Genomic DNA, 27,342 nt, shown 5'->3' with positions numbered 1-27,342 from the left:
GAAAAGTCTTGACCTGGCGCCGAAAAGATAACAATGTTGGTGCCAGGCGGGCCTCTTCAGGGAGATCGTTTCACAGTTGGAGGGCCACCACACAAATTATGCAGTCGAGTTTCCCACATTTGGGGAAATCACAGGGGTCAGCACACCCTCTCTCTTGTTGCCGTCCTCTGAGCTTCCCTCGGAGTAGGCACCTGGAAGAGGACCTTAGATGTGTTCAGGTAGGTTTATATCAGGAAAGGCATTCCCGTCAGGTATTGTGGTCCCAAGCTGTGTAAGGCTTTATAGGTTAAAACCAGCACCTTGAATCGGGCTTGGAAACATACAGGTAGCCAATGCAAGCAGATCAAAGTAGATCTTATATACTTAAACCTTCTGGTCCCTGTTATCAATCTGGCCTCCACATTTTGCACAAGCTGCAGCTTCCGAACCATGTTCAAATGCGGCCCCACGTAGAGTGCGTTGCAGTAATGTAATTTGGAGGTTACCAGAGCGTAGACAACTGAATCAAGGTTATCCCTGTCTAGATGAGTTATAGCTGGGCCCCCAACCGAAGCTGGTAGAAGGCACTCTGTGCCACTGAGGCCACCTGAGCCTCAAGTGACAGAGATCGTTCTACAACCCACAAGCTACGAACCTGCTCCTTCAGAGGGAGTGCAACCCCATCCAAAACAAGTTGAACACCCTCCATCCAGTCAGCAGAACCACCCACTAACAGCATCTCAGTCTTGTCTGGATTGAGTTTCAGTTTATTAGCCTTCATCCAGTCCACTGTCCTGGCCAGGCACCAGTTCAGCACATCCACAGCCTCACCTGATGAAGATGAAAAGGAGAAATAGAGCTGCATGTCATCAGTGTACTGATAACAATGCATTCCAAAACTCCGGATGACTGCACTCAAAAGTTTCATGTAGATGTTTAACAGCATGGGGGACAAGACTGACCCCTGAGGAACCCCATACTGGAGAATCCACAGGACTGAGCAATGAGAATCAACAGAGTCATACTCCCCATCTTTCTCCTGACATAGGTCATCATACAGGGCGACTAAGGCTGTTTCTGTACCAAAACCAAGCCTGAAACTCGACTGAAATGGATCCAGATAATCGGTCTCATCCAAGAGTGCCTGGAGCTGGCTTGCAACCACCTGCTCAAGGACCTTGCCCAGGAATGGAACATTTGCTACTGGCCTATAGTTATTAAAATTTTCAGGGTCCATGGAAGATTTCTTCAGGAGTGGCCTCTACTGCCTCTTTCAGGCAGCCCAGGACCTCTCCCTCTCGCAAAGAGGGATTAATCGCTTCCCTGGCCCAGCCAGTTGTTCCATCCCTGCTAGCTTTTATTAGCCAAGAGGGGCAAGGATCCAATACGGAGGTGGTTGCGTGAACCTGTCCAAGCACCTTGTCAATGTCCTCGACCTGCACCAACTGAAATAAGAACAGCCCAGCAATTGTCTCTCTCCTTGTGATGGGAATTAAGTTTCAATCTAAGCATCCCACTCATGCTTAGGGGAGGGGGCATGGCTCAGTGGTAGAGCACCTGCTTTGCATGGAGAAGGTTGCAGGTTCAATTCCCAGCATCTCCAGCTAGGGCTGGGAAAAGATCTTGTCTGCCAGTCAGTGTTGACAATACTGGGCTAGATGGACCAAGGGTCTGACTCAGTAAAAAAACAACTTCTTATGTTTCTATACAGCAGCTAGGTCTAAAGAACTTTATATACTGGAAAATACAGGAGCGGTATTTTTGCATTTTAGAGCAAGTCCACAGTGGCAAAAAACTAGACTTTTTCCACACTCTTTATATTTCTTACAAAAAATGTATTTTTAAAAAAATGAAACATTCAACAGGCCTTACCGAAACCCACATTTACAACTGCATTGTGCTTCCTTGGGAGGCATTTCCTGATTAATGTTGGCAGGTTTACTGAGAAGATGGAACTGTATTATTGTAAAGGGAGGAGTTTCCAAGGAAGCAGTAAGGCATTTCTTTTCCGTGGCTACATTCCTGGGGATGCAGGACAGTCATAACAAAGCCTACTATCACCACTAGCACACCAATAGCGAGGATCAGCCCGGAGAGAAGGTTATCCGAATGCGTCCATCGCTCTTCAGACAACTTCAGATAACAGGCTGCAGGCAGAATGAAGACCAGTGGAGTCGCACTGAGCACCCCCTAGAAATAGGAAGTAAAACACAATATACATTAGTGGTGAGTTTGATAGATATGTTGCTGTAATCCATTATATGTAAAGATTTTAGACGGAATTGGAACTGGAGTCAATGGCTGGATTCACAAGTAATGCTAATCCATGGTACAGGGCGTTCAATTCTGGGTTGTCATGATGTGCGAACCCAGCTGCGCTAACAAGCCATGGTTTATTAATCACAACACAGAATGTGAACCCATGATACGCTATTGGTTTGTAAACAGTGGGTTATTTAAACCATGGGTTGTCACTACATGTGTTGTTTTGCCAAGCTACAGAGGTGGTGGACAAGAATAATTAAAAAAAAATCCAGCTGCTCTACATGCCAGTACTACAGTGCTGCAAAGGCATTTGAGATACAGGGAGAGAATGGGCAAAAATGGGATACGAACAAAGCTGGGATTGGGGGGGGGGGGGAAACCAGTTTGTTCATTCATCTGCCAGAAAACCCCCAGGTAGGGCAACAAACCATGGGTTAACCAGGAATTAAATAAACCATGGGTTATCATTATGCGTGGACAAGATCAATGAGTAAAACCACAAATAATATAGTTACAGATACCTAGGTCTCATTTTTTCTGAGAAATGATGGCTTCATAGTTCAGGTGAACACAAAGGGTATCCTAGATCAGCTACCTTATCGCTGATCTTATGGGTTGTATGCTTCTGCCAGCAGAACGGACACTGCTGGCAGACTGAATTTCCCCCTCCCCCTGTAACCCCTCCAGAGCAGATTGGAGAGGAAGGAATGGGACATCCACTCACGTAATGTGGATGGCCCTAACTCTTTATCCCAACGAATTGGTCAGCATGACAATTTCTAGCTTTTTAAACCCTTATGAGTTGAGCTCCACCTTCCAGCTAGGGAAGACGTGTTTCAGCTGCTGACTCTTTGCCCACCTTGCCTCTAAATTTGACCCTGAAGCTTGTGTGGCTTCAAGACGACCCTCCCTCTTTTTCTTTTCTTTTCTTGGAAAAACATATTTCCGTAGCTTCCTTGAGCCGGTTATTGTCTTGCCACTAAGTAGAACAGCACATGTCTGCCTTAAGTATATCCTGCTAGCACAATTATATTTTGAGGTAGCAATCTATTTTATCAGTCACTGTTAAAATAATAGTAAAAAACGCACACAATTTACTAGTTACACTTACACTTACATTTAGTTCTAATACTATTCCCAGGCAATCATACACTAAGGATATGCTTGTAGCTACAGCAACGATAACGATCGTCAAAGTAACATGGCAAAGGTTTGTAAGGTTCCCATTGAAAAACACATTTGCGACTACCTGAAATAGAAACACCGTTTTAAGCATTGCTGTGGCAAGTTGCTCCTTTGAATGAATGACACAGTTTAAACCTCACAAACTAGGGTTGCACAAAAACAAGTGATATTTATTTATTTATTTATTTATTTATTTATTTATTTATTTATATTGATTACATTTCTATACCGCCCCATAGCCGAAGCTCTCTGGGCAGTTTACAAAAGTTAAAAACAGTTAACGTTAAAAAAATACAAAACTTAGAACCATCAAAAACATAAAAACAACAGTCCTACTCAGAGTAGATCCATGGAAATGAATGGGGTTTAAGTTAGACTATCATTGGACACAGCTCCAAAAAAAGATGCCAGTAAAATGTCCTTGCCCCTCCACCCCAAAATAGTTCATATAGTATTTGTTTTTGAAAAAGCTTCCAGGATCATCACAAATAGCCACTTTGAAGTTGGCTAAACATGGGAGTCATTTAATACACCTGGAAAAAGAGATCAATAGTTTGACCTAGAATGACATTTTTCTACCTCTCTCATAATACTAGAACCTGGCATCTGCCCATGAAGCTGATTGGTGGGAGATTCAGGACAGATAAAAGGAAGTGCTTCTTTACACAGTGCATAGCTAAAATATGGGATTCACTTCCATAAGATGTCCACTAATTGTCCAACCCCCTTTAAAAGGGGTTAGACAAATTCTTGAAGGAGAAGGCTATCTGGCTACTAGTCCTGATGGTTATATGCTACCTTCAGTATCAGGGGCAGTAAGCCTATATACACCAGTTGCTGGGGAATACAGGTTGGAGGGTGTCCTGCTTGTGAGTTTGTGGCTGGTTGGCCACTGTGTAAACAGAATGCTGGACTAGATGGACCCTTGAGCTGATCCAGCATGGCTCTTCTTGTGTTCTTAATTATGTCTATGAACCACTATTTTTTCATTATTTAACTTCAGAAATCTTTCAAAACATTGACAGAAGATCAAAGATTCAATATGTATTAGAATCAAACAGATTCCAAACATTATCACCATCAGTAAATTCAGTACCTCTCTTCTTACATTCTCAATATTCCAAAAAAGGATGTCATTTCAGAGAATCCTTGTTAGATTTATTTCCATGCCATAATTTCCTACAGTGAAATTATGTACATCGGACTATTTGCCACATTTCTCTTTTCCCTTAATCCACAGTCAGCAGTTGTTGCATTCAATGTTAAGCCACTAATACAGATGCCACTATTAACACGTTTCCTTACATTACAGTAGGCCAGTTCACACAACACAATAGCCCATCATGGGGTAATTTATTCTCAAGAAGTTACAGCACGTTCTGGCCACCATTATGAATGTACAACTCCCAAATGCGGGCTGCCATAGCTTGTGGAGTCATGTGAACCCAGTTGGCGGGGGGTTGAGGATTAAACAATCCTTGCATAACCCTAACAGGAGTGGGAGAACTCAACAGTGCTCAAAGTCCCCGAACTGATTTGAAAATGATGTACTTGCATTCAGTGCCAATTCCAGGGTTGAGGTGGCCCTCAGCAAGATGTTGTCCAATGGGCCTCCAGGGGCCACAGTTGTGGCTGTCATTCTAGGTTCCCAAAATGCAATGCTTGAAGTTCCATAATTCAATGGCATTCTAAGTTTAAAAAAACATGGTGGCCACTATATTTTTTATAGCAGCCACCTTTTTATCTTTTTCTTCCCTCCCCCCCCCCACCCCCCGCGAACATCCAGGGCACTGAATTTTGGGGAAACTAAGATTGCAGCTACAACTGCATCATGCTTTATATTGAAAAGAGTAAAACTAAGGAATGTTCCATTTGATTAGGTTTCCGTTCAATATTATTATCTATTTTAGTCAAGGATGTTATAAATGGGCTGAAATGTTTGCTGCAACGTAATTCTTCACGTCTGATTTTACATTCCAACAGAATTATAATTTCTGTTAGCACCAGTGTAGAAAACATTAACTTTGTGGAGTCATGAGGTAACACTCCAACTCTGGGCATGGATCACAACACATTGTATTAAGTGTTAACAGTGTCTCACGGCATTCTGAGGAACATACATGATTAATGCTCACCTCTCTGGTTACAAAACACTCAACTGGAAAGGTTAGGATGACAGTGATTCCGTAACAAAATCTTCCAAATGTAGCAAGGTCATCATCTTTGCAATAGTTTTCAAATATGTCTCCTGGGGAAGTGGTAGACAATGAAATGAATTTCACAGTCAAAAGAGACATAGCTGGCAGAGAAACTATCAGGTATGAACAGGGCTATAGGCATTCATGAAAAAGTCTTAATTTAAACATTACCGATTCAATTTTGGTGGCCTCAAAGGAAGAAACCTGTAACTAGTTAGCCCCAGATGCTGGCAGGTGACCCAAAGGAGATTCTTTAAACATGCTCAAGAGTTTCGGCATGTCCAGTGCAGTTTTCCCCCCTAGATTGTTGTTGTTGTCCTGGAACAGTAGACCTCTGCGTCAAATCACAACCTGTTTTGGAGGTTTCTTCCAGTTCAAAGAATCCTGTTTCGCATTGGCATGGTGAGCGGCTACTTAAGAAACACTTGTCTTGGGCATATGGAAGTAGTTGTGCAATCCATTTTGACGTGGTCACATATCAGAATTTGCTAATAGCTGTGCATGCTGCAAAAACATTTTCTGCTATTGTGCTGCTTCCCCCCCCCCCCCCCCAATGAAATTCATTTCCAAACTCACATCTTGTTTCCATGCTGGGCTTTCCATTCTCTATGCCATGCATGGGCAGAAAGCAGCTCTCCAGATGTTTTGGACCTCAACTCCCAGCATGCCTAACCATTGGTTATACTCGCAGAGGCTTCTGGGAGTTGAAATCCAAAACATCTGGAGATCTACCTTGTGCCCACCCTCTGTTCTACATCAGCCTTCCCCAACCTGGTACTCTTCAGATGGGCTGAACTACAACTCCCATAATCCCCAGTGAGCAGAGCTGGGAGTTGTAATCCAACACATCTGGAAGGAACCAGGTTGGGGAAGGCTACTCTATACTAAGATCACTTTGTAGGAGTATTCTTTGCATTTGATTTAGGGTCAGGGTGTGCGACGATTCTAAAGAAGAAAAACACAAGAATAGATTTCCGTCATTGTGGTTATTCTTAGGACAAGAACAATCACTGAAGGAAAAGTAGAGGAAGTCTCTGGGAAAACACACTTCCTGTGCAGCCGAATCAAAGCTGGAAAGCTGGACCGGAAGACTGTCAGGTAGGCCTTGACCATGGAAGCCTTTGTAAGTCTATGACTACATAATGGATCGTTACCTTTACTTCAGAATGCTACCATGAGGATTTTTGCACTTGAACTATAGGATATGTGGCAACCATAGCAAAAGCCTGTGATGTTGTGCGGGTTAAGAATTGGCTGTGCTGCTGTTGTTTTTACATTCATGTATAAGTCGGAGTGACAGAAACTCAGATCCCCATACAAGATAACTCTACTGGTAAGAGCTGCTTCTGTGTTGACTTTTACTCTTCATCGAAGGCTGGATCCAACGGGCCATGAGCAGAAGGCAAGCAACCACAGGGACTCTTCCACTAAAGCTTGCTTTCAAGAAACTTGCACAGTGTATTTATTTATTTTTGCATTTAAATCCCACCTTTTTTCCTCCAGGGAAGCCAAGATGCTCCGGGACTTGAGGTGATATTTGGTTCACCTGACCAATCTCCATGAGGTCTATTGATGAGAGGAAGCCTCCTTTCCTGAGGATTTCCAGTTGCATAGAGAAGGGAATTTGAGCAGGAATTTGTATGCATGCAGCATCTGGTGAAATTTCTTCCTCATCGCAGCATTTAAAGCTGCAGGAGCCCTGACCTCTTTTGTATCTGGTCAAAAGGGCAGGGATCCTGCAACTTTAATTGTGGTGATGAAAAGAGAATGTCACCAGGTTCCCCATATATACAAATGACACCTGCTGATACTCCCTTTTCTACGCAACTGTTAAAGATTCAGGAGCCCTGTCCTCCTTTTCATATGATCACCCTATCTTACTTGAGGTGCCGGTTGACTCTCTTCAGATCCAGGACTGAGTGGGTGAAGCCATTTCCCCATAGGACTGTGAAGAAGACCAAGAATACTTCTTGTCCCCTCTCCAGCTTGGAGACTGTTTTTATGCCCTGGAGGTGCTGAACAGCTGCCTGATTTTTCAGATGCCTGGAAGGTTCTTTGAATGGAAGAGTATGTCTTTTGAGACTCTGATTAATAATTCCAAGGTGCACCTTTTCTGGACTCCTTCCAACACCCATCAGTCAGTGCAGGAGCCCTTCCAAGCCTTTGAGAAGTCTAGCAGCTGACTTGGGGGGCAGGGTGAGTTCGGCTGAGGTGGGCTTCTTTCCCTGGTGATGACTGCTGGGGTTTGGTCTGGCTCTGGTTTGCAGGCTGCCGTCACCTTGGCTTGTCCCTTCTCCCTTTAATTATGGCCTTAATGATATCCTCTTCCCCGATTAAGGAAGGGGGAGTGGGTTGGGGGTGGAGATGGCCCCTGCTAAGTCATCCCTGGCCATGTTTCTGCCCACAGAAGAGGCCCCTTTAGCCCCTGGACGCTCACTGAGTATTTGTCACATCTGCTGCAGTTGGGATGCCACATGCTCGCAGGGAGCCAACAGGGCTGCTACTCGCTGGCTACTCCCCTTGGTTCTGGTGGCTCTGGCAACGGGAAGGCCTGGTGTCAGCAGTGGAGGAGACAGGCCTGGTGTTACGGTGCCCAGTTGCCGCCAAAGCACAACTCCCACTCTCCTCTTTGGCAGGAGGGTAAGGACCCATTTTGCTCCTTGTGCGGGAGGGAAACAGGGCCTACCACGGCTAGATCCCCATGACCCTCAGATTGTTTCTCTGTCTGCCAGGGAAAGAGGATGCCAGCATGGGAAGGCTGGGGGTGGGGTGGGAGGTTAAATCCTTCTTCTTTGGCTTCCACCCCACCCCTTCTTCTTTTCTGAATGGCTCTCCGGGACAGCCTGCAAGATTTTCCCTCACACCATGAGGTAGGAAGTTCAAAAGGAGCTCAATGGGGAGACCTTGCCTACTCCTCCAGAAACCGGAAAAAGGCGACTGCTCCCACAGGGCCTTCTCCAGACTAGTAGGCCTCCTTCCCCTTGAGGGGAGGAATAAACTATGTCATACTTCCAAATGATAATTTTTTGGTGAATTTTCAGTAGACCAGCTTGAGGTGTGAACATACGAAGTCAGAAGGGCTACAAACTTGCTGTTCCATGAGTGATTTTTATTTGTTCTTTATTTTTTAAAAATAAAAGCTTAGTTTTTCATAGTGCCGAGTTCTGTATCAGTACTAAATCCCACATAGAATACACACAGTCATAATTACTGAACAAGAAGTTGGAAACTAGGAGAAAAGTTTAACCTGGACAATGACATTGGGAAATGTGAGAAGGCCAAGTGAACAATAACTATAACCCAGGATGGAGTAACTTACCTTCTGTATATTCTCTAAACGTCACATATCCGCACGTAGCAAACACCAAGCTGACAAGCACGGCAAATGAAACAGATACATGCGTGACACGAGCCCAGTTGCTTAGCGTGGGTTCTTTCAGGGAGCCATAAATCAAAAAGCTATTGTGATGGCAAATGAATGCTGAAAGAGGCACAGCAGTTGAAAACAACAACAACCATGTGCAATATAAACATTTCTATATATTTAGTTAACTAGCTTAAGGAGAAATGTATTGCAAAGGAATAGAAATGTGGGATGTTGGAAAAAATGTTCTATTTATGTTTAGGTTTTATTTATTTATATATTCATTACATTTATATCTCGCTTCTTTCCTTTAAGGGGGCTGTGAGTCATAAGCTTGAGGACAAGGAATGTCAAGTACAGATCTTTGTGAGCCACTCCAGAAATATGCTTTAAATGCATGCATGCATAAATAAATAAATTCAATGGGTGAGTTATGTACATGTTTATTTATCTCCCACGGGATTTGAGAGCAAACTAGATGTTATGCTAGAACCAGTGTGGTGTAGTGGCTAAGGTGTTGGGCTGGGACTTGGGAGATCCGAGTTCTAGTCCCCACTCAGCCATGGAAACCCACTGGGTGACTTTGAGCCAATCACAGACTCTCAGCCCAACCTACCTCACAGGGTTCTTGTTGTGAGGATAAAATAGACCTTGGGTACCTTGGAGGAAAAAAGGTGGGATATAAATGAAATAAATAAAAAAAAATGCATGGGTACTGTTTTCAGTAGCAGCCATGCATTTAGCATCCCCCCTCTTGTACAATGTCCTGTAGAATTTACCTGTGGCCTGATGTCATGAACATCTGTTTCCCCGCTCCTAACTCCATTTCATTGGCTCCTGCTGGTCGAGGGTGGGGAAACACATCATGTCTTGTCAGCTTCTACGGGCTGTCACTAGAGGTGGGAGCTAAACATTATTTTCCACAATGTCTCGTATGGCTCTTAAAGTGCTTAGCTTTGGTTGGACTGTATCCATCCAGTCTGATGGCACAAGTAAGCAATGAACCACACAAGGTGGAACTGAGACATTAATCTAAACCATGGATGATGAAAGTGTGGCCTCCAGATGCTGTTAAGAGTGGCAACTTCCATCACCCCTTACCATCAGCTATGTCGGCTAGAGCTGCAGCCCAACATCTTGAAGGCCACACATTAGCTAACCCTGATCTAAACCTCTGAAATGCTACTTCTTCCATGACCCCTTCAGCTTTCAGCTTTCTCTCCTTGAGAATCTATTTCCAGCCTTCGCCTCCACTGAATGAAATAATGCCCTCCCCCCACTTATTTTAAAGCAGAATAGAACAGAGCTGCTTTGGTGATCTCTGGAAGCAAGAATGCTGAATGTTCTCTAGGTAATTCTCCCCCACCCCACCCCAAAAATGTATTGATGAAAAAGATCTGTAGGATGTGACTTTTTCCCTCTCTGGATTCTCACACTACAGTAATGTTGAAAAATTATACAAATGCATTAACAATGAGAGCTTCGTTGGGAACTTAGTAGGAAGAATTGCAAAGGAAGATCTTTCAAACTAGACCTGATCTGTGGAAGAAAGAGTATAATCCTCTACTACCATTTTGACCTAAATAAAAGGCAAATATCATCAAGTCATGGGGTGGGGTTAGGGTTATACTTCACAAAACCAGTCTAGGATTATTCCAGTCTAGATGGCAATCAGGTGGGTCGCCCTGCAATTTCCACAGATCAATCAATCATAAAATAAAATGTCCCATGAAAGAAAACACAAGCAAATTTAGAAGTATAAGAATCATACCAATGCAAAACAAATCTCAAGAACTGGTTGTGAACTGCCAATTCCAAAGAAATGCGTAAAGCATAGGCACATACCAAATGACATCACCCCAACAGCTTGTATTGCATTTGGCTTCGCAAACACCCAAGGATCTTCTGACTGGGATCTAGAAAAGGAAAAGTACAGAACTGTTGTTGTTTAAGTGGATACTGTTGTTTTATACTGTTGTTTTTATATTTTTGATGGTTTAAAATTTTGCATACTTTTTACTGTTCACTGTTTTTAACTTTTGTAAACTGCCCAGAGAGCTCAGGCTATGGGGCGGTATATAAATTAAATAAATTAATTAAATAAATAAATTAAATAAATAAATTTGCCCATCACTACGTTCTCAAAACCCATTGAAAGCAATGGACAGTTGTACCATTTGGGACACAAATGTAGGGAGACTATATGGAAAGGAGGACAGGGCTGCTGAATCTTTAACAGTTGCATAGAGAAAGGAATTTCAGCAGGTGTCTTTTGTACGCATGCAGCACCTGATGAAATTCCCACTTCATCACAACAGTTAAAAATGCAGGAGCCCTGCCTTCTTGGCCAGATACAAAAGAGGGCAGAGCTCCTGCAATTTTAACTGTTGTGATGAAGAGGGACAAATGACACTTGTATACAAATGACACTTGCTGAAATTCCCTTTTCTATACAACTGTTAAAGATACAGGAGCCCTGTCCTCCTTTCCATATGGTCACCCTACACAAATGCTCTGAGGATGTAGTGCTCTTTTTAAAATGGAGAGTGTAAAGCATTTTACTTCTGTCTTTAAAGCCATTTGTTTTTGTTGCTAATCAAAATTATATACAGTTAGCTCCAGTAAAAGATCATTCAACTCATAGCCTATCTGCAGATTTCTATACTTGCTTATGCTTGATGAACTTGCCCCAACACCTCACACACAGAGTGGGCCACACCAACACTGACAAACAGTACAATCTGAGAAAAAAATGACCTAGGGCGGGGTGCATGTGCTCCAATGAACATTTAGCCCCAGAACTCTCAGGCTGTAATCCTAAACATGCTTACAAACCAGTAAGACCCATTAAACACAGACCTACTTCTGAGTAAACAAGTATAGGACCTTCTCTTCTGCTGCTCCCAGACTGTGGAATGGCCTGCTGGAGGAGACTCGTCAACTTAACAGTCTTTTAGCATTTAAGAAAGCTATTAAGACTGATCTATTCTGGCAGGCCTATCTAGTGGAATTTCAGGATGTTTTAATAATGTATAGTATGTTTTTAATTCAGTTTTATGTATTTTATACTTCTTGTTGTTCCCTGCCTCAATCCAAACGGAGAGGCGGGTAAGAAATAAATTTTATTATGATTATTCAGTCTTTAAAAGGGTTACATACCACTAAGTTACATAGTTCTAGTCTATGTTATAGAACGAAGCAGAGGCATAAGAGGAACAGCTAACTAATGTTTCAAAAGCAACAGCATCACCGTTTTGTGAGACTGTGGATACCTCCAGCCGGACAACTCCCTGCTTTACCAATTAGATGTTGCGAAGCAATTCCATTTTGCCCTACTTAAGGGATATTTTTATGGTAAGAAAAAAGTCAGAAGCCATGGTGGGAAAATACGGGAGGGTTACAAGTAGAAGACTGCCTCCCCCCACCCCCCATTCAATTCTTGTGCCTACCTAAGGCAGGGCAACTGCACAGTGAAAGCCTTCTCTGGGAGCCTCCTGGAACTACAGAACTATCTTTTAAAACCCAATTCTTTTTCGTAGTGTGCAATCTGTACACACTCCCAAGCGTTTCCAATGTAAATAATGATGAGGGTGTATCCAAATGTGTTATTCCACCAATGGCAAGGATGCCCTTCTGCAGCCCCCTGTATAACCCACATCTCTGCTCTGGAGGGTTGGGGGGACCCTCTGGAGCAGATTTGGGGCAGGCATGGGGAGGCTGCACGGCGGAGGAGAGGACAAGGAAGTCCCATTGTATCAGCAGACTTCTGCTCATGTGAGGGTTGGAGCCATTCCTCTTTGGTCTTATGCTCTGAATTAGTCCATTGGCAACAGCTCAGATGCAGTTACAGAACGGCGTTGGCAAACAGAGAGGCTGAGGTCCTCTTGGCTGAAGGAGTCTAGGAACCCCTTCCCCTTAACTGAGGATGGAAAAACAAAAGAGTGACTACAACTCCCCAGTTCCAGCTTGCACTTTGCAGCCTGTTCAAGTAGTAAACGAAAATCCTGCCGGAACACCGCTGTACTTAACAGGTGTGCAGTAAAAAGGAAGTAAGGTAATGCTGGAGGGTAGACTACTGACAGCCAGGAGTGTGGATTTCAGTGGACTCAGTCTGCCTTCCCCTTCACAAGGAAGGCTGCTGCCACCTGCTGTCTCAGCTGCTGGACTCTTGGTGAACCGAAAAACAGCTGGACACAGCTGCCAGAGCCTGGCTGTCCAGAGGACAGTGCACAGCTGTCTTGCTTTATCTCTACCAATAAGAAATTAGCTTTTCCAAGCACCATTTGCCTTGACCAGTGTAACGTGAGGTTTTGGGTGTTTTTTATTCTTGCCAATTTCTGATAAGTCTTCCTGCTCCAGAATATTTTTCCTCTTCTTTTCACATTTATCACCTACTCAAGCCTGGGAAGCATCAGCATTTCTTAGGAAGGGCTTCTTCTTTTTAAATTGTGCTTATGAATACTAATTATGCTGACGCTTATTCTGCTTTGCTTGTAAAGAAATGCTCGTTGTAGTTCTCTTTCTTGCTTTAAAACACAAAGACATTAAGAGTGGCCTCCTATACATCTACTACACAAATTTAAGCCCCAGTGGGTACACTGGAGGTTCAGAGTTTAAAGGATTTCAGACTAAAATATGTTTCCATATTCTTTTTTGAAGTGTGTGGGGTGTGTGTGTGTGTAATTACAAGATCCATCCTTACATTTCCAATTCAGACAGGATGCATCCCACTCTGTTCAGAACAACACTTTTAAGCACATATGCTTATACACATATTAATTTCCTCTTGAAAGACACTGGAAATGTTAAAAAATGAATAGCAAATTCCATAGTTCAACTATGTGCTGTGTGAAGAAGTACTTCCTTCTGTCTGTCCTGATTCTCCCATCACTCATCTAATTGAACAACATCCAGTTATTTCTCCATACCAGTCATAATTTCATGTACTTCTGTTTGACCCCCATTCCTTGCCCTTCTTCCTTAAGCTAAAAACCCATTATTAATTGAAATACACACAAAAATCCTCTCCATATCTCTTTATTGGGGGGGGGGGGAGGATCCAAATCCCACTGAAGAGTACTGCAGGGTAGGAAAATGTTTCAAAATTGCCACTTTGGCACCCCGAAATGCTACAATGGACAGCTTTAGCTTGGAAATTGTAATGGTCCATCACTTCACGTCACTAATGGTTATTACATTTGGATGTTGATGTGAATATTTGCTCCAACTATCATTCAAGCTCCTATCGCAGCATTCTGCAATTTGGGGTTGCTGCCACATGAGGTCTTCTTTTGAATCTCTTTAGATTTTTTTTTTCATTTTAAAATGCCTTACAGAAGCCTTTCCTAATCTGGTGCCCCCTGGGTATGTTTGGCTACAACACCCAGCAGCTCCAGCCATGCTGCGCAAGCACTGTCCATTTAGTTAATAGGCAACTGCATTGCTTTTTGTTAGACTAATTAAGCTTAGAGGATAGCTCCTAGCATTCATACTATCTTCAGGTGTGAAGAGGTGGATATTTACTGAATAAAACTTAGAATCACAACAGCTTGCATATCAACTAAATGGATGGTTTCCTGCCGTGTCGGACAGGCTTTTACCAGACCCCTCCTTAATAAATTTATAAATTTATTAATTTATAAATAAATAAATTACTGAAACTTCACATTCAGTAATAGAGGAAATCCATCTACCCATGGATATGTTGTGAGCTGTAAATATCTAGTAGAAGGTAAATTGCCACAATCCAAAGCATGATATGCACATACGGGAGAGAACTGCCTGTTCAGCCATAGTGCTGGTATTTTCACCACAGTAATTCCCATAACTGCCGCAAAAGAACGCCACTGTTGAGCGTAAAAAGTTGCACATTTTGCTCTGGCAGCAAGTGCCAAAGAAGAAGGAAAGCCCTCACGCTCCTCCCCATGGTGATATTCTGGGCCTCTGGAGAAGCAAGCATCTCTTTCCTTAATCAGACTTTGCACCAGAAGCACAAGAAAAGCTAGTGCACACCTATCCCATTTCCAGATTCTCTGTAAGGTCCAAAGCTGCTCTGATTCACCCCTCTGTACCTCCACTTCTGTTGTAATGTCCAAAGAGTTGTGTGTGTCCTTGCCTCTCTCTGGCAGTCTGCTTCAGAAACGAGATCGTGAGTGGGTGAGATCCATGAATCACCACTTTGCCATGGGAATTTAGAAGTGTGCGCACGGCATGACCTCCTACACTTCCAACATGTGCCTCCTCCTCCTCCCGGCTCACCCAAATGTTGGTTTCTGAAACCATTCCAATTCCACAGAGGAGTTGAGAGCATAGCAACCATTCCCTTCAGATACAGAAAAGGCTGGTGGGAATTTCCTGTGCAGGCAAGCTGGAAAGGGAACGTGATGATGGATGGGGAAGCGGGGGGAAACACGAGCAACAGTGTTCTGCTACAGGCACAAGACGGTCCCCAGCCACTTCTGCCTCCTCATATCACCATGGTAGTGGTACCCTTTTTCTCTGAGAATCTTTGTTTATATTTTAATTACTCAAGCCATGGAATTGCTTATTGACTGTTCATATTCCTAAGACTATCTCACTGCTCATGATTAAATAACCTTCGCCTGCTGCTACTGTGTACATTAAAAAAAAAAGCTAGTTCCTAAGAGGTAGAAATGAGAAAAGAAATATCAGTTCAACTATGTGTTTGCTCAGACATCCACTATAGCAGGGGTCCTCAATGCAGCAGAGGTTTCCAATGGTGCCCATAAATCTCTTCGCTCCTTGCCCCCTTCAAAATAAAATAATATTAATAATAATAATAATGATGTAAAATTCTGGCAGGAATGGACTACATGGACAGACACAATACAGCTGCAAAAATAGTTTACCAACTGGCCATTAAATTCAACCTCATCAAGCAACACATACCATACTATACATACTCATCCAAAACAATCTTGAAAAATGCAGATCATAAAATATACTGGGACAGAACAATTCATACAGAGAAGACAATACTGTGCAACTAACCAGACACAACAATTACAGACAAAAAAGAAAAACACACCTACCTCATTGACATAGCAATACCTAATGACAAAAATGTGGTAGAAAAAGAAGAGGAAAAGAGAGGAAAATATACACCACTGGCCATGGAAGTTGAAGAACTATGGCAACAGGAAAAGTTCACAATTATTCTGGTAGCCACATCAATCGCCGGCATCACATCAAAAAACTATACAGAAACTGGGCCTACCAAAATACATCTACATCAACATCCAGAAAACAGTCATACTTAAAAAATGCTCAATTGTCAGGAAATTTCTGAATCAGTAAAAGACAGCATGACCTGGCAAAGCCTGTCATGTCCATCTAGAAAAACCATCATGAGCAAGAAAAGAGCTAATAATAAAAACTTTGGGAAATGTTAGGGCAGTTTCTCCATTTCTAGCCTCTAGCTTTGCTCTTTCTCTCCCCCTCCCCCACTCAGTTTTGACTAGCCAGGCCACAGTGGCAGCCATTATGTGACTAGCCATATTCTCCTTGGGAGCCATTTTGTGGGGGTGCCCACAGCAGTTTATCAATCTTCCGAAATGTGCCCACAGGTGCTTGTTTTTAAAGAAATCTTCATGAAAATTTGCACTAAAAATTTTCATTTTGGATGAATTTTCTCTGAAAATCCACATTTCTAAATATGCATTTTCATACAAGTTTTGTAGCTGAGAACTGTATTGTAACACTCGGAGATGTGTGAAACGTGATGGATTTCCATTCTGATCCACACACTGGTCTGTGAGGTGCAGCTTAGGTCAGTTTGCATCCGAATTCATGAAGATCTAATTTCTCAAGAATGCCTAGAAGGTCTATATGAACAATATGTGCCTATGACTTCGGGGCAGCAATTTTCCACCAACACAGTGTGGGGTTAGAGGGATTGTAATTACATATCTGCAAACATAGGCCTTAGCTAGACCTACCTGTTAGTCCACGACGGAGGGGTGAAGATCTCGCAATGCTTTTATCGCGAGATCCCCCCCCCCCGTTTACATGTGGCGCGCAACGACCTCAGAGGGAGAGGCGTCTCGCCCGCCATTTTAAAATTTTTGTTAAAGAGGCAGCAGTGCATGAACACTCGTGCACAAAAGGTTTTTTTTTTAAAAAAAAATACTTTCCCTGCTCCCCCCACCCCCGATGGGCACAGGTCCCGGCTCCTCCCAAGGAATTGCGAGGAGCCAGGACAAACCATGGCACCTGGCCACACATTCCGCTGTTTCGGGCTCAGCCAAAGGCCACTGAAAAAAACGAGCCTAAAGGGGAGGGCGAGATCCCGGGGAAAGGGAGCGATCATCCCTCCCTGATCCCGGGATTGCCTGTGCGTCATGTGGACTCAGGGGGACGATTCCAGGGATCACCCTGGAATTTCGCCCCGTCTAGCTATGGCCATAGACTGGAGACAGTGAGTTATTTTTCTGAGAGTTAAAGGCAGTTTCAGAGAGACCGTTGTTTGTGGAGTATACCACTCATTGCACTTTTCCATCTGATCAACATGTTTGTAGGTTTTTGCTCTGTTTTAAAAACCTCCAAGATGTGTTTGACCACAAATGTCACTGGGACAAGAGCAGTGTGAATGTACATCATGAAAAGTGAGAGCTCTCTCAAATCCCATTCAGCTCTCTTACATAGGGTGACCATATGAAAAAGAGGACAGGGCTCCTGTATCTTTAATAGTAATGTAGAAAAGGGAATTTCAGCAGGTGCCAATTGAAGAGGGTGAAATTTCCTCTTCATCACAACAGTTAAAGCTGCAGAAGCCCTGCCCTCTTTTGTATCTGGCCACTCTACTATAGCTAGTGTAGCTTTAACTATTGTGATGCAGAAGGATTTCACCAGGTTTCCCATATATACTAATGACACCTGCTGAAATTCCCTTTTCCACTTTACTGTTAAAGATATAGGATCCCTGTCCTCCTTTTCATATGGTCACCCTATCTTACAAGATATTGTCAGCCTCCACCCATGAACTGTATAGATTTCACAGAGTTTTTGGAAAATCAGAAATGAGAGGATTACTTACATCTGTGCACTAAATGTAATTGCCCTTATAATCCCAACAACCAGGATGGCAACTGTTAAAATCACAGAGATAAACGATACCTATGGATAACAAATAAAAATATGATCTGATTTTACCAGCTAGTGGTCAAAACATTCAGAATTAACAAAACCGTAATCTTTTTCAAATAGGAGAAAGAAAGCGAAAGAAAGAGACAGAATCCATGGTTGACAGTAAGCACTGATCAGTTATAATTGCCATTTTAATATTGAAAACATATAGGGTTGTATCCAATATTAGTCTAACTTAAATCCCATTCATTTCAATAGTTCTACTCTAAGTATGACTTACACTGGATATTACCTGAAGAAAAACAAAACATAAAAAGCAACACACTGAAAAGATTGATTTTTTTTTTAAAAAAAGCACTGCATTTTTAAAAAATAGTTTTTATTTATGTTGGCTGCAACCCTGTGCCTCATTGCAGTTAACAGATTGCAGCAGGGGTAATACTAGAGCAACCTGCCGGGCTGCAATTCTGCTCAAGGTTATGTATGCTGAGTGCAACTGTGCACTTTAGTTTTCTGAGACAGCAGCACATTATTTACTTATCTGAAATATTCCTGTGTAGGAATTACCTGCAAAAAATGTGATGTCCTTACATTCACATGCCAGCCAGTCATGGCCTTCCAACATGAGTTAAATTTTATTTGTAGGGTTGCCACACATTTATGCATTTACATCCCTTCTTTTTCCCATCGCAGAATTCAAGACCACATATAGAGGGGCTCCTAAGCATTTTCTCATCCAGGACCTGACTAGTCACAGACCTGCTTAACTTCAACAGGATGGCTGCATCCTATGCCTTTAGACCAACACCCCTGGGTTCCCAATCTGACCCTCTGGGATTCTCCAGATGGCTTGCAATCCCAAACTGTGTGGTTTCCCAGCTTCTGCATGGTTTTAGTCCTCATTCTAAGAGGACAAAATGCCTCTCCTAAGCCTTGGTTACTAGCAGAAAGAGCTGTACGCTAAAATAGGTTGGCATTTTTGGCCCCACCCCTTTGCCTTTGGCCCCACCCATCACTGGAATGCCCCCCCTCCCCCCCAGAGCTTCCTTGAGACAGAATTTGGCCCTCAGGCTGAAAGAGGTTCTGCACCCCTGCTTTAGACCATAATGAGCTACAATGAATATCACACTCATTCCTAGACAGGAGTTTTATCACACCTGAGATACATAACAGATCAGTTCAACTTTTGACCCCCCCTGTGAGTCCATTATACTTCTGACCCAAACATCATCTAAAGTTATTGTTAGGCAATATCTAGATATTCATTTCTATAATGATTTACCTTCCCCAGCTTTGATATATTTCGATAAAGAGAAAGAGGAAGGGTGAAGATGATGGTAACACAGAGAATAATGACATGGCGACCAATAAATAAATTATCTTGATCAACTGTTAAAAGAGAGAGAGAGAGAGAGAGAGAGAAGTTAATGTGTATATTTCTATAAGAAATGGATGTTTGGTTGCTCATTCAATATCAAAGTTTTTTAACATGTCAATTGTCCAAAAATATGTTTATGAAATCAGGTAGGCTTGGGGAGAGGGAAGGTGAGCATAAATGGGACCAAAGTAAGTAGCTATAAATGGAGTCAATAGTATTCATTGACTCCATTTAAAGTATTTTGTGAACCACCCAGAGAGCTCCGGCTATTGGGCAGTATAGAAATGTAATAAATAAATAAATAAATTCATCACAAAAGCACCACAAAACAAGCGCAAAGAAAAATTATGCCATGGGTGAAATCCAATTGTGTCTGTCTGCTAATGGAACAGTCTCAGGGGAACAAATTCCCTCTCCCCGCTGCAGTCCCCCAAATCTGCTCAGGAGATCTGGGGAAAACACACCCCAGACCAGATCTTCGGGGCAAGGGGAGGATGGGAATGTTTTTTTCACAAAGAGAAGTCTGCTCACACAACACTGGATACCACCCTTAGAATTAACATTACCCAAACTTATAAAGATTATGGAATGCTCAAGCGTTATTTTCTAACGGTTCACATTTTAAACAACATTTGGCAGGGTTTGGGGTGTTACTGCTTTTCCTAAAAAGCTAAGAGGCCTCTTCTGCTTAAAATTTCAATTAGCTACAAAGAACATTAAAGGTGGAGGTATTATGAAGCATAGTTTACGACAGAAGACTTGAAATCTTTTTTTAATGTAATTAACGAAGCAGACTATGGCTCAGTTCAGACAACACGTTAGTCAATGCAGTGTGAAAATTCCACTCAATGGTTGAGTTTTTAGGAGGTACTCCCCACACATGTTCTAATTCCACTGTTGTGTGATTGTGGGCAACTGTGGAGTTGAGTAAACTCCACTGTGACGTTTGAGTGACAGTTTCTCTGCCCTCTCTCCTCCCCCGGTCCTCCTGATGGTATCCCATCAGCCATTGCTGCAAAAAAAACAAAAAAACAATCCCAGCAGCTCTCCTAGAGCAGCACTCGCTCCTTTCACTGCTCTTGACAGGAAACTCTGTAGCCATTGGGAAAAGTCAACTTAATACAACAGAAAACTCAACTGTTGTGCAGGAACTCTCCTCTGCACAGTGTGGATATTCTGCATGGAGTGTTTTCCACACACAAAAATCCACTGTGGGGTGGAGTTTTCCTGCCAAACAACACATTTCTCAACGTTGGTGTAAAAACTCCACCATGGAGTTCTAAAAACACCATTGAGAAACGTGTTGTCTGAACTTAGCCAATGTCATACCAAGAATACCCCAATACTATACAGCGCACAGATAAATGCGCTCCATTTTCATGCTTTATTGTGAATGGTTTAGGGTTTTTTTTTTTTTTAAAAAAAAGATGTTTGGGCAGCAACCAGTCTCGGGAGGGTAGGGGTAAAATCTGGTTAGATGATAGAAAACTGAGTCATATATGGTTGGAAGAAAGTGACTACAGGCTATGAGGCAGGACCACACGTTTAGTCATCCTGGGATCCAAAGGTCCATCCCAGCAAAAAAATGAGAGCCTTTTGCAGATACCACATCACTGCATTCATAAGGACTAGGAATTTGCCTTTTAAAAATGAAACCTGGACCAGCTACCAACATCTGAGCCCTGACTAATATGAGCTCTCTGCATAAAATAAGCTATTCACAGGTGTTGTAGCTCTTTAAATAAATGATTCATAGAGAAGTATTTTAACCAACTTTCCTAATAAGTTATACAATATGTTATCAGGAAGAAAAAACAAAACATTTAGATACACTTACCTCCAGGAATTCTTTGGAAAACTTTTGTCAAGGTATCTCCTGTAATAATGTTGTAGCTAATCATGGCTTGAAGAAGAAAGATGCACTTTATTATTAATGCTTTCAAAAGGTGAATTAAGACTAAACCTAGTTTAATACAGGGTGAAATCCAACAATATGACCTTACCAATAAAGGGATATAAAAACTGGAGAGCTGAGAGAATTAGGTACCCTACAAAGCCATAAGCTTTATTGACCAGTGCTTGATAGCTGTTTGTTCCAGACAGGTTCCCTCCTTTAATCAACAGGATAATAGAATAATCTGTTGTGGAGAGAAAAAGATACATGTAATAAATTTTATTAAAAACAATCTCCTTTTGGATCGGTTTTCCCTGGCACCATTTGAATTAAAAAAAAGAAGAAGCAGGCAAGGAGAGACCAGAGGAAATAAAGACGGCAAACATGGAATAATTGTGGTGGTGGTGAGCTCTTATAAGCCTGTGGGAAGCTACATCGTCATATCCGCAGCATCCATTAGAGGTGAAGAGGTCCGTTGCAATTCTGTCTAGAGAACTGACCTATTGATTCTCTAAATGAGAAAAGGGTAGCTCCACTTGACCCATCACATTGCTAAGCCAGTGGGATCATTCTCTCCAGCCATATTTGCCTTACAGGCTGCACTGCTGGTGCTCTGTGTCACAGCAGACAATGTGGTACCCTCTAGATGTAGTGGCCTACAATTCCCATAATACCCAACCGTTGGCCTTGATGGCTGGGGCTTCTGGGTGATGGAGGCAAAAAAACATCTGGAGGAGGCCACCAGGTTGCCTCCTCATCTGTATCTAGTCACCTTCTCTTTCCAGGGCTCTGCATTAGGAGTGCAGTTTGGACTATCCTGGGATAAGGTAGTGTGGCTGGAACATTGGGATGGGATGTTGACATGGACACCTTGCTCAGACATACAGCTCACTTGGACACCCTTCCCCAACAGGGTGTTCTCCAGATGCATAGCCAATGGAAGTTGCAATCCAACACATCTGGAGGTCATCCAGCAGGGGAACGTTACTTTAATTCAATTATTTAAAAAGTCTGGATGCCTGAAATGTAGCTTGTTTGTGTCAACGATACAGAACTGGATATTAATTATTTATTTTAGTACATTTCGATACCACCCTTCCTTCAAAAAGCTCAAGCCAGCAGACAATAGTCCTCACCTCCCCCCGACCATCCATTTTATCCTCACAACAACCCTGTGAGGTAGCTGAGGCCAAGAGAAATCGATTAGCCCAAGGTCACCCAATGAGCTTCATGGCCATGTGGAGATTTGAACCTGCTTCTACTCTGGTCCTAGCCTGAAACTCCCAAACCACTCTGGCTCTCGTATACGTGGGATGTGTAAGTAAATCTCTGTTCCATATGGGTTTAAACTTTTGAGCATAATGATTAATAAGGGACCACTAAGTCCCCAATTTTGCATTAGGAATGTGCGGATTTCCAGCAAGAACTGGCAAAATACTAAATCTAAGTGATGTGCGAAAATCTTCCTTTCATAGTGTCCTAATCTTGTATAGGAAAGAATATCTAGCATGACGCAATGCTCTATTTTCCTTATCCATCTAGTAAGATTATAGTATAAATGAAAACATTTTACCTATTCCACTAATCTTAATTCTTGGATCTATTTGTCTACTCACTGTTGAAACTCTTAACATATTTGTCACTTGAAGACAGCAAGAGCTTTTAAAGCAATACCTGTGATATACGCAACACCTAATAACAGCAATATTCCTAATGGAAAGCCAGCTTGCTTCAAAGAATAGGGCAGACCTGCGGGCACAAACCAAACAAGCAATTCAACTAAAGCTTTCCTGAATGCTTGATATTTATTAGAGCAAATTATTTTTTTAAAAACCCTTTATCAACATGCCACAGTAGGACGGTGATGTCCAGTACAAATGCAGCAGTACTTGCATAATGTGATCAAATTGGCTAATCACTGTTAACAACCTTGCTCCATCTTTCGGACCAGCTGAACTTTATGGACAATTTTCAAAGGAGGACTCACATACAGTAATCCAGATGTGAGGTTATCAAACCATGGATAACTGTATCTGGGCTATCTCTGTCCAGATAAGGATGTAGTTGGTATATCAACCTAAGCTAATAAAAGGTGCTCCATGCAACCAAGTCCACCTGTGCCTTGAATGATAGTTCTGGATCCAAAAGACACCTCCCCAAATTATGAAGCTGATCCTTTGGAGGGAGTGCAAATCTTGTCTGGATTGAGTCTGAGTTTATTGGCCCTCATCCAGTCCATGGCCGCACCTCGACAACAGCTCAGAATGCCCCCTGCCTCACCTGGACTTGATGAAAAGGAGAAATAGAGCTGGGTGTCATGGGTATATTGGTGACACCACATCTCTGGATAATCTCCCACAGCGGTTTCATGGAGATGTTGAACAGCAAGGAGGGATACAATAGAGAGAGCACTGTGGCACCCTTTGGCATAGCTTCCAGGGACAGAACAATCCCCCAGCACCATCAGCTAGAATCGGTCATTTGAACAATAGGCTTATTTATTTATTTAACAGATTTATATACCACTTACCACATTCAAAAAGTATCTCTAAGGTTGGCCATCCTTTATAAGAGGGCTGGGAATTAGTTTCAGATGGGGGGGGGGCTGGATGACCACCCCCCAGATGTGACTACATCCTGTCATGTCACTTGGTCCCCAGGCAAAGCGCCCAGTGAAGAAGGCCCACAGGCAGGAAACCCACCCCAGCTGAAGCAGGCAAGTGTGCAGAACGATGGGCCCTGCTCCCCCAGGGGAATCCCCTGAGGCATAACACAAGGGAATCCCCTTGTTATCTTAGATCACAAGTCAGAGAAAACAGAGGTCACCTCTCCTTGCCTCTTTCCCAAACCCCTGTTAGCCTCCAGGCCAAGGGCAGGCCTTGGGGGAGGAGAGTGGGCAGGACCCACAGAGGGCCAGATGGGAAAACTCTATGGGCCAGAGGTTCCCCAACCCTGCTTTATAAGATGCCCATGAACAAATAGTGGCTACTATGGCTTATCCTTGGCAACTGTGACTAACTAAGCAATTTTTCTTATAACCTGTGACGGTCTCTTGCCTCGAAAGACTAGAATACACACTACTATAATAAAATTACTGCAAATAAACATGAACGAATGTGAATTACAACCCCCATAAAAAGAAAAAACTCAACTAAAAGTGGATGTGCTTACCTATCATACCAGATCCTATAATAGAATTGATAACATTAAAAGTAGCCGAAGAGAGGTTGCTAGATCCTTGCTTATTCCTCAGTTTACAAACCAGGGTTGTCCTTTCATCTGTTCCCTCCTATTTCAATAAAGTAATAGTTTAGTTAGACAAAAATGTATTCACTAAAAAAAAGAGGAGGGAAATCAGTTTAAGAGAGTTTTTTTCTTCTTGTCTTCCTCCTGAAACAAATAAATCCTGAGTTACACAGACTGAATTTCACTGGAAAATCTTGGCAGTCATGACAACATGAATCTAAACAACAACTAGAATTGGAAAGGATGGTGGTGCCAGGATGCAAAAGAGGACAGGGCTCCTGCACATTTAGCAGTTGTGTAGAAGAGGGAATTTCAGCAGGCGTAGCTCGGATGACCATGACAGCATTACTATTAAAATACAAGAACCCTGTCCTCTTTTGCACCTGGCCACCCTAGCTGCCAGTCAACGTAGTCCAGGGATGCTAAAAGAGTTGCCTGCTGCCAGTCCTACTGCCGGGAGTTTCCCTTGCCAGCACTCCAAAGATTCCCTTGCTAATGGTAGCCAGGGAATTCCCTCTCTTAATTCCAGTCTCTGAAGAGCTCACAAGTATCTGTGCCATTGGAAACCTTCACCCATTGCCTCTACGCTGGAATGGCACAAATACTTGTGAACTGGCATCCCCAGGCATGCGCGTGTGTTTAATTTTTATTTATTTATTACATTTCTATACCGCCCAATAGCCGGAGCTCTCATGTGCGCATGCGGCTCTGCCTGATGTGGTCCTTGGGGCCAACGAGGTTGCGCACCCCTCATGTAGACAGAAGTGAGCTACGTAGGGCATTGTTCTGACTTGGGAAAAGGAAGCGGCCTTCAACTGATCCAGACCTAGGGCCCACCTCGGACTTCCAACCTGCAGCATGGAACCCAATTTCACAATTGCCCAACAAGGCGGCCACAGCTTTGCCACAACCCCTCTGGACTGATCTTACCACCCACCAGTTGAGGACTACTGGTATGAGGCACCTCAAATGTAATTTCTCCACGTTAAGACGGACTTTCCTGCCCCACTAGCTCCTCACGAACATCACCATCACATGCTACAGAGAGGGTCAGGAGCCTGCTGAATAGGATAGGCTGTGATGCAGGGGTCTTCCTCCAAAATTGGGTGGGGGTATCTGCTCACAGAAGGTGCCTGTCTGATTTTAGAGGAAACCTCACCCCCCCATCCCCCGCCCACACAAACATTTTCCTCAACACCTCAACCTCCCCCATTTGGCAGGGTCCCCTGACCTTCTGTGCAGCATTTGGGGAGGGGATGGAAGGGCTGTTGTGAGGAACTGCCGGGGGGGGGGCAAGGAAATGTGTTTTCTGCCAGCCCAGTTGCACATGCGTACATCTGGATCCAGGTTGGGGAAGGCTGGCCCTCCAGGTGTCGGCTGCAACTCTCAGAATCCTATGCTGGCTAGGGGATTCTGGGAGTTGCAGTCCAACACCTCTAAAGGTTGAGGAAGGCTGCATTTGGGCGTCAGCTCCATTGGACATGGTGGAGATGGTTATTCCAATTAAGCGTACAGAGAACTGCACTGCAAATTTATTTATTTATTTATTGCATTTATATACTGCCCCATAGCTGAAGCTCTACGGGCGGTTTACAAAAGCTAAAAACAATTCTGGTATTCTTGCAGAAGATTTGCATATTTACTCCAAAAGTAAGTCCCACTGAAGTTCATTGAATGAAACTTACTCCCAGGTAAGTGTACAAAGGATTGCAGCCTAAGAATTACTTCCTAGTAAGAGCAGTTAGACTGCACACTTACCTGAAAGTACATTCCATTGAACACAATGGGATTTACTTCTGAGCAGAGCCATGTATAGGATTGCACATTTAGGATCACATCCTTTTGGGATACATTGAAAAGTTTTACAAAAAGCAAAGATAATCATGCTAGCCCATTAAAATAAAATCCAAAACCCATATTAGCTTAATATCTTTCTTCCGCCAAGTCAAAGATCACCCCCAAACGTGAAAAACCTTCCAGATCTCCACATCAGACAAGATATTAAGAAATGCAGGCTATGCAGACATCTTGACTTACACATCCAGTCAACCTCCCCACGGCGTCCTTCTATCCACTCCCCCCTCCCCCAAACTACATTTTGTAACATCTTGACTTCCTGATGAAGAGATCTGGAGATCTCGAAAGCCTGCACCGAACTGTCCGATGCTGCAACGAGTTTGATAGGAAACTACAGAGACCTGCACGCAAGAGCAGCCCTTGAGTGAATTAGGGCGCAATCCTATGCATGTCAGGAAAAAAAGTCCTACAACTACCCAGATGCCTAGGGAACGCTGAGCGTGGTAGGGCTTTTTTCTCTCTGTCTAAACATGCATAGGATTACTCTCTTAATAAATCCGAGGAGGAGTTAAAGACATTTGCTTTTCGCCCTGGCAACCATTTGAAAAAGGCGGGTTATACATCAGATAAGACAAAATAAGGGCGCAGTCCTATGCAGACAGAAAAAAGTAACAATTTTTGTGAACCGCCCAGAGAGCTCCGGCTATTGGGCGGTATAGAAATATAATAAATAAATAAATAAATAAATACAACTCGCAGCCTAGCTGGCTGGGATACGATGGGAGTTGTCGGGCTTTGTCTAACCCCGTGTAGGATTGCGTCTTAAATAAAAGTGAAATTAAGCCACTCCGAGAGGGGTCAGGCGCTCGCTTACCAGGTGGGCAGGACCAGGCGTGGGCGACGGGTGGTGCTGGGCCGCCGCCGCCTCCAT

The 27,342-nt window shown here is 43.1% G+C and overlaps 1 protein-coding gene across 1 annotated transcript; it reads right to left on the bottom strand.

Moving 5' to 3' along the window:
- Positions 1-1,824: 1,824 nt before the first annotated feature.
- Positions 1,825-27,342, bottom strand: SLC38A11 (solute carrier family 38 member 11). Its single transcript, XM_063118313.1, has 12 exons — positions 27,286-27,342; positions 24,540-24,657; positions 23,043-23,117; positions 21,478-21,612; positions 21,312-21,377; positions 19,379-19,485; positions 18,047-18,126; positions 10,837-10,907; positions 8,947-9,108; positions 5,565-5,677; positions 3,362-3,493; positions 1,825-2,169 (listed from the first exon to the last, which is right to left on the bottom strand). Exons 1-12 carry the CDS (start codon positions 27,340-27,342, stop codon positions 1,918-1,920), a joined length of 1,368 nt encoding a protein of 455 aa, XP_062974383.1. The 3' UTR covers positions 1,825-1,917.

This window comes from Elgaria multicarinata, chromosome 2 (genome assembly GCF_023053635.1).
Source record: "Elgaria multicarinata webbii isolate HBS135686 ecotype San Diego chromosome 2, rElgMul1.1.pri, whole genome shotgun sequence".
NCBI classification, from domain to species: domain Eukaryota; kingdom Metazoa; phylum Chordata; class Lepidosauria; order Squamata; family Anguidae; genus Elgaria; species Elgaria multicarinata.
This window is presented reverse-complemented; position numbering and strand designations above follow the sequence as displayed.